Below are 8,421 nucleotides of genomic sequence, written 5' to 3'. Positions count from 1 at the left end.
ACATTAAATCATATTTTCAAGTAAATTAGTCACTTTACATATTAAAAATCTAATTCAAAAATTTAGTATAACATTTTAAGAAAATATTAGTTTTTAAATTAGTTATGCTACGTTTTACTTTAGTAAGATTTAATTTGAATTTTACTAGATGCAATTTATTATATGTTGACGAGTTATATTTGTGGCAACCACCAATAACTGGACTCTTTTGTGCCGAAACTTCACATCAAATACATCTTTGAAAAAGAAGAATGTATTCTCCTACTTACTTTGCAACTTGTCAAATAAAATATAAGAAAAACCTAAGCTAAATTAAGAAGTTAATGGTTCTAAGACATGTAATTCTATACTACCTTACATTTCTTAATATACGAGCTAATTAACTAATTTAAAAAAATTAAAAAAATTCTTAAATTATTTTAAAATATTTATATTTATTATTTTTATCCAAACTAATTTGTCCCACTTATAAATTGATATATAATATAATGACTTATATGAGTATTTGAAAGAGATCATGTAACATATGTTATAACTAAGTAATTTATTACCTTTTTTAATCTCCTAAAATTAATAAACTGAGTCTTATATTAAAGGTATAGTATATGTCTAGGTTCTCCCATTTCTTGCTGTTGCAATAAAGAATTTCGCAAAACATTTTCCCTGTAAACAAAAGCGTGTGTCATGCTTCTTTTTCTTTCTTCCAATCCAAATAAATAAACGTAAGCTTATGAAATTTCAACTAAATTAAGAAGAAACTTGGATACAATTGCTGAACTTTATTTTCTCTCTTCCATGAATTACCAGTGATACAAGCTCTTTATAAATAGGATGGGCGTCTAAAATTGTTCGTAGACAAAACACACCATTGTGAATCGATATTGTAAATCCATTAGCAATTTTAGTTGTCAATGAAGAATGTATATCTATGTTGTATTCTCGCACCTCTCTGGGGATTTCTTCAAATTGTTAAAGCTCGAAGGACGATGATTCAATTACTGAAAAGAGTCTTAGCTATGCTTCTTCATCACCAAATAAATTAAATGTGAGCATAGATATGTGTGTATATATATCGGTATGATTTATGTTGCTATTAATTTTATCCCCCGTTTGTTCTTAATTACTGTATGGCTCAATATACCTCTTTTTTCACAAAAATTTTGGTTGAGTTGGGTCTTGAAAGCTCATCAAGAATAGGTTATGTTTTATGACTCGAAAAGTATTTACAGAAGCACTTATAGGTCACCTATTAATAAAGTTTTATATTAGTCGTGGAATTTGAATTTACAATTTTGTGAATTTTAACCAAATCTCATCAGCTTGACCAATCTTTCTTAGCTTTAAACACATCATGATGTTATAATCTGTTATTTCCGCAATACTAAATTGACTTTTATTCAAATAGTTTACACACCTAACTCTTATCAGGCATTTTATTTCCAGGCGTTTCAGAGATTGTTCTGCCCAATTCTCGTATTCTCCACTCATTTGCCTAGCATCTATCCCACCGCAGAGTGTGCGCGTGTGTTTGTATAATGAACCAATAAAACAAAATTCTTTTGATCAATAAAATATTAATCATTTTGAAATGTTCGGAAGTATATATAATAATTATTTACATATATTTCGATCAAAAACCATATTGTATATACCATGTTGTATATAATAATTACTAACTGCTTTACCCAGAAAAAAAGTTGGCATTTTCTCAAACACCATGTGGGCATACTTTAAAGGAGAAATGAACAAGATTTATTCTAACTCCATTCCCTCAAACGGTTAATCAGCAATATTAGTCCTAAGTACACCATGTGGGCATTTCGCGTAGTCATGAACAACAAAACGAGCGAATCAACAAGGATCGTTGAGCCGGCACAGCTAAATAATCGCCGTTGATTTTTTTTTTTTTTTGGGGCCAAAAGTCCTCACTGACTAATACACAATTTTTTTTTTATCATGTATAGATATCTTCTTATTAAAAACACTCCTATTCAAAGTGTTATCAGGTACTAAATCTGGATTCATCTCTTAGCAGGAATTTGAATTTTGTTTGTCACGATACGAGAGACTAGCTTTTTGTTAGATCAATTCCAGTTACTAATACCCAAATAATTTTAGTTTAAATGAAAATTCCTATATTTGCTATGGGCCTTGACTTTTTTAGGACGACAGATGGATTCAACTATACAGAGTCCATCTTAATATAACAAATACTTGAAGGATCCAGATCCTCTCAGTAGCGTTTCTCTAAGCGTCTCTCGGTATCTTAAAATCCTGTCCATTCAGATAATCCAATGGCTTGCAATAGACCACATCATCAGGCCCATTGTCCCCCCCCCCAAGCCATTCGACGATGCAAGCACAGAGCTCATGGGAAAAAGACAAACATATCGAACAAGCAGCCGTAGGATCACCACCGGCGCCACCTTTCTGATCACTCATCACTTCGGAGTATAACAGCAACAAATACCTCTTCAAGGTCGCGTCACCCACACATATGGGCTGTTTGTCGCCGGAGGATCTCCGACGACAATGTGTGTAAGCCAAAGCTTGCGTTGCGAACTTGTGACAGTTGTGTCAGATTCATGGCCAAGCACGAATTACGGTGATGAATGCAAAGGGAGAAGAAGGACCCCGATGGATAGTCCAATCGGATAATAGGTGTATCCGTTAAATGGTGGCTTAGAGTGCGCCTCCAATATGGAGGTTTCGAATTTGATCAGATTTTAGAGCAGAAGAACAAATAAAGGAGGGTCAAATTAAAGTCTTGGGGGAACGAGTCTGGACAACTAATAAAATCTTTATATTAGTTTATTTAACAATATATGTTTCGTCTTTGCTGTCCTTTCCATCATCTCTCAGCAAGCAATTGATTCATCATCATCTGCATAATCCATTTTTGAAGGTAGTAATACCCACAAAAATAAACGCGCATTAATTTTATATGGGGCAACAAATTAGAGATGAAAGAAACAAGTAGACAAAGATTCTGATTTTACATGGTTGTTTTCCAGTACGGTGAAGAATGACCAGGAGAAATTAAAAGGAATGCAAAGGCTAAGATAAATCGAAGAATGAGGAACAGTAGAGGATGAAAAAGAAAGGGAAAGAATATGGAGGAAGAAGAGGCATTTAGATACATGATAGGCGAAGCCATTCTTGCCTTTGAAATTCTATCTCCATGACAGTGCCCAGTAGAATGACCATGCCTCTGTTTGCTGTTTGGATGTCGAATGGCTTGCGCTAGGAAAGGACAACGGGTTTGATGATGTGGTTTACTGTGAGCCTTTGGATCATCTCAACGGGCAGGAGGTTAGGATACTGAGAGATGCTGAGAAAACTGCTACTGAGAGGATCTGGATCCATACTTGAGCCGGCTAAATGCTATTTGGGGACAGACAATTAAATTTTATAGATGACGGGATTTGGGTATAATAGAAGGAGATATTTTTTTATAACGTGACAAATTAAAGTTTGAATTCCCACGGGAAATGTCCACGTGAGTAGCGAGCATGATTGCTTCTAGTAGAAAAATATATATACCTAGCCATAAAAAATAAATTGTGTAGACAAGCAGACATAAATTAATATCAGGTATTAGATTCTCATATGATACACTTCTTAATTAACACCACTAATTATATACTTATGATGGAAGTCCATTGTCTTTAAGGGTCAATGGTCATTGAAAGAGCTATAAGTATTTATATAAGTTTTTTTTTTTTTGCATAATATCACTCAAAAAGTGTTTAAAAAGGAGCAATGTTGCCCTTTTCATTAAAAAAAATTAACTCTAATAATTAAAAAACTAACATTAAGTGTAATTATTTGTAATGAATATGGTAATATTACTAATTTTTTAGTACTTTCAAGTGTATTGAGTCAAAGCTAACATTAACCGTAATTATTTGTAACGAACATGGTAATATTGCTCTTTTTTTTTTTAAGTACTTTCAAAGTGTATTGAGTCAAAGAAAACTTATGGATATCCATTAGTACTTTTTTGCAAATGCTTTTAGGACAAAAATAACCTTTAACCCTATTACTTTATATATTTTAGTACATCTTTAGGATATTTTATTAGAAACCCCTAAGATTACTTATCTAACCACATTAATTCCATATTTACAATTAATCCCCGCATAGATTCCTTGAGACTTTTTCTGAAACCAAGAACAACTACAATTTTCAATTTCAACGCATATACACAGATACCTAAGATACTTATTCATACATTTCACATTAATTCTTCAGATAGGGCGTAGATTGATAGGAGCACCATATTGTGGCTTAACAGTAATACGAAGGCAAGGGGCATGAGTGTAAGAAGGCGAGAGTTGAAATGAGAAACGTTGGAGAATCATGGCCAAAGCCATCTTTGCTTCAATCAATGCAAATTTTTGGGCCACACAAATTCTTGGACCCCAACCAAATGGGAAAAATGCCATTTGATCCTTTGAAGCTTTTGAAACTCCTTCCCGAAATCTTTCTGGTTTGAACTCATTTGCATCCTCACCCCAATAATCGGCATCATAATGAACATTCATCACCAATAAACACAGCTCAACCCCCGCAGGTATCAACAAATTTCCTACCCTGGTTTCTCGCGTTGTGTATCTCGAGATAAAAGGTAGAGAGGGAAAAAGTCTCAGCACTTCATCAAGAATCATTGGTATCTGCAAGAGTCAAATATATATATATATATTATTTAACTTGATAAACAACAGTGTTGATAAAAACCAATCTTATTAACAAAATATTCAACAAAAAACAATTAGCTCTTCCTTCTCGAAAGATAATGACCAAATCCCAAGAACTACTAGAGGTAATAACACGAGGGAGTAACATTTTACAACGTCCCTATATCCCGATAAAACCTTTACTCCCTCTGGTCTGCAATATAAGTCGCTTTTAGAAAAATGACTCGGTCTAAAATATAAGTTATTTGAAGAGTAATTAATGCTTATTTGTCAATTTTGTGCCTGCAATTAAGGCTTAAATGTAGCTCCTTGTATTTTTCTCTCTTCTTTAGAACCTCATTTAATATGAACAAAGTTGAAAAAAAAAATTTAATTTGAAACACATTTAATGAATTAACTACTATTTTTTGATATTGATGAATTAGTTAAAATGACTTAATTATGTTGTCGATTGGAAGGAGTGTATAGATTTAGGTCAATAACTAATTCATATATAATCCTAACTAAGATAAGATCTTATAATGAACTAATGAATTTCTCCAACTAGAGATATAGATATGTTGAACCAAATGTAGGGAGTATTTCAATATGATTTATTTATTATTAGAACTTACTATCTTAAAGCGATTAATGGCTCCGAAGTCAGGCTTTGCTGTACCACAAATCTCTAAAACTTCTTGTCTTGCTTTGTCTTGCCAATCCGGGTATATAGATAAGCAGATCATAGTCCATGTGAGGAGGGTGGCGGTGGTCTCTTGGCCAGCGATGTAGAACATTTTGCATTCTTCTATCACATCATCAATTGTCAGATCATTAATGCTTTGTTCTTTGCACTGCAAAAGTAAGCCCAACAAATCAAGCTCTCCCTCCACCTCTCCTCTTTGCATTGCATCTTCTCTTTGTCGTATCATATTCTTCAATATTGCTTTGATTTGGTTGTATATTTGGTACCTTCTCTTGTTTTTCCTTGTGGGTACGAATCTGGGGATAGAATTAATACAACCACACATGAAACATGTGTCAGACTATTTACCGTTCAGATGACAAGCTGATTGTTAATTATTGGAAGAAAGACACAGATTCCTTCAAAATATGAATATCAATTAATTAAGGACCCCAAAATGGTTTAATCACAACTAGTATAGGATTAAATTTTATAGAAAAAGTATATATATTACCTTAATCTAAAAAATAATTAAATGACAACAATAATTTAACAAGTAACAACTTTAATTTATCAAATGACAACAACAGTTTAGCAAGTAGCAATTTTAACTTATCAAATAACAACAAACAATTAAGATAGTGATATATTTAATTTCATTGAGCGCAGTTACGTCATTTTACAAAAAAACTTAATTCTAAAATAACCCCAAGGAGTTAATAGGAATTAAGTCATTTTGAGAGACCTTTTTGGGATTATCATAATTCAGTGCTCCTTATATGACTTTCTCTGTGAAGTATTCATAACCAGAAAGAATCTATATGCAATATTATTATTATATATTAATTTGTGAAGTTGTACGGTCACCTGAAGCCCGGGATATAGATGGAGTTATAGGCTTCGCGGACTAAAAATGATTGCTGTTTTTGGAGTTCAAATATTTGCTTTCCTTGTTGGTAGCTACTTCCAAAGGCTGTTCGAGATATGGCGTCACAGGCCAAAGTACTGAGTTGTGGTGCTACATCAATCTCACACTTCCCTTGCGATTCCATTACTAGTTTCTGCCACTGCTCCACCAGGTTGCAACAACTCCTTGAAAACGCTGGAACCATTCCCTACATCTTTTACCCCTTTAGTTTTCTCATATACACTATTCTATCTCCCATCCTAAATATAAGAATAAGATGACAACTAATTTAGAAAAATTAAAAAAAATTAGTTAAACTAGTTATTTCTAAAAAAAAAAATTTATTGACTTCTCTAAGACGGCCCTTTAATCATTTGTAATGAAAACTACCACATATGGAAACCCTTCTTTAATATGTATAACTAATAAGGATAGTTTGTGGAAAATACTTTTAATTTCAAACACAAAGTGGATCAAAATCTTATTTATAATCAAAACAAATTTTCCAATTAACTTCTATATTAATTTAAGACGGAAGGAGTACTTTGCAATATGTGTTCATAAACATATGAACATCTCCCTTCATCTTTTACCTCTTTAGTTTTCTCATATATATTACTCCCTCTTATCTTAAATATAAGGCCTAGTAAAAGGATTTAGTCATAAATATAGATCCTTAATCTATTTTGTCTCTCAAATTTATAATTTTTCCTCTCCCTCTTAATTGCACATGTTAATGAAGTAATTTTAATACAAATGATTAAAATAAGTACTTTAGAAAAGCCGACACATTTTTTATAAATAATTAACTTCATTAATTTTCTTAATATCTGCAAATTTGTTATCTAACTTCTAGATTTAGGACCGGTTGGGGTACTTTACATTTCTTAAACATATATATAACCCTCGGGTCTTGATATAAAAGTTAGATTGATATTTAATTTGATCTTAAATATAAGACTCCTAATCTAATTTGTCTTTTATATTTTTTTTTACTAAAGTAATTCTTTTAGTAGTTGCACATGTTAAAGATTTTATCAAATGATAATTCTAACTAATACATATTATTAGCAAAGATATTTTAGAGAAGACAACATCTATTAATTACAAACAACTAATCTAACTAATTTCTTAATCCACTCAAATTAATCTTATATTAAGCACTGTGAGTAGTACTACTTTGCAACAACATAATAAAATTGCCTTGATTGGGTGGTGTATATATGTACCTTCAACTTGTCAAGGTGGAAAGCAGGGGTTATTAGCGTTCTGCGTTTACTCCATTCTTGCCCTTCCAAGGCTGCAAAACCCAAATGCTGAAGATTCACCAGTGGATTAAGAGGTGGATGCACTAACTCACCTTTCTTGTCTTCTAGTAGCAACCTTATCAGTTCTGCCTCCGCTATGATCAGCTTTGGACTACTTCCAAACCAACACACCGAAACTTTCCCTACACAAATAAAATGGAATATTAACCCAAAACCGAGTTTTGTAAAACTGGGTTTTTGCAAACTGGTAGCCAAATATATTATTTAGTTCATATGATCACTATAAGGTTGGTTTTCTTACCATATCGCTTTACCATGTTGTGATAAAAAGGGATGACTCGACGGGCAACTTGGGTGTTGAGGGAGATAGGTTTAGAAGATGAGGCTTTGACAAGCTTCTTCATTTCTGGCGTGTCCCCTTTGAAGGACTGATACGAAGTGCCTCTGATCCCTTGCTTCCTTAATCTTCTCTCTATACTTTTGGGTTTCCACCACAAATTATGGATTAGTTTCATCAAAACAAAGAGAACTAGGAAAGCAAAAGAGGTCGCCATGACTTTGAACATGTGATCTTCCATATTCAGAACCTGGGGATAGAGTCTGAGGAATATAGCCTGTTTATGATGGGCATAATAAACTGGCTGAAATTAATTTTTTTTTGTTTGAATAATTTATGCAAGATTGCTTCCACTACTTGCTTTCCCTCAATATTTTTTTTGGCTGTTGGGGAAGTCATGTTGCCCTATATTATTTAAGATATAAAAAGTGACGTTCAAGGCTTCAAATTTGTGAAATGCTGGCAAAAACTTATCTAGTACAGCAGCCCATCAGTAATGAATACTCTCTCTCTCTCTCTCTCTCTATATATATATATATAATACA

General features: G+C 32.9%; 1 protein-coding gene across 1 annotated transcript; it reads right to left on the bottom strand.

The window, feature by feature from the left end:
- Positions 1-4,250: 4,250 nt before the first annotated feature.
- Positions 4,251-8,093, bottom strand: LOC114717617 (cytochrome P450 CYP72A219-like). Its single transcript, XM_028902826.1, has 5 exons — positions 7,841-8,093; positions 7,501-7,721; positions 6,232-6,479; positions 5,315-5,681; positions 4,251-4,676 (listed from the first exon to the last, which is right to left on the bottom strand). The coding sequence occupies exons 1-5, from the start codon at positions 8,091-8,093 to the stop codon at positions 4,251-4,253; spliced, it is 1,515 nt and encodes a 504-aa protein (XP_028758659.1).
- Positions 8,094-8,421: the final 328 nt, after the last annotated feature.

This window comes from Neltuma alba, unplaced genomic scaffold (genome assembly GCF_004799145.2).
Source record: "Neltuma alba isolate B1F8T4 unplaced genomic scaffold, ASM479914v2 tig00011756_pilon, whole genome shotgun sequence".
Lineage (NCBI taxonomy): Eukaryota > Viridiplantae > Streptophyta > Magnoliopsida > Fabales > Fabaceae > Neltuma > Neltuma alba.
This window is presented reverse-complemented; position numbering and strand designations above follow the sequence as displayed.

Bases quoted from the DNA above. Each gene is read 5' to 3' on its own strand.
- LOC114717617 (XM_028902826.1), bottom strand. From the start codon at position 8,093: ATGGCGACCTCTTTTGCTTTCCTAGTTCTCTTTGTTTTGATGAAACTA. The intron at 5,682-6,231 runs GTGACCGTACAA...TTCTATCCCCAG, and splicing joins ATCTATATCCCGGGCTTCAG to ATTCGTACCCACAAGGAAAA. The intron at 4,677-5,314 runs GTAAGTTCTAAT...TGACTCTTGCAG, and splicing joins CCATTAATCGCTTTAAGATA to ATACCAATGATTCTTGATGA.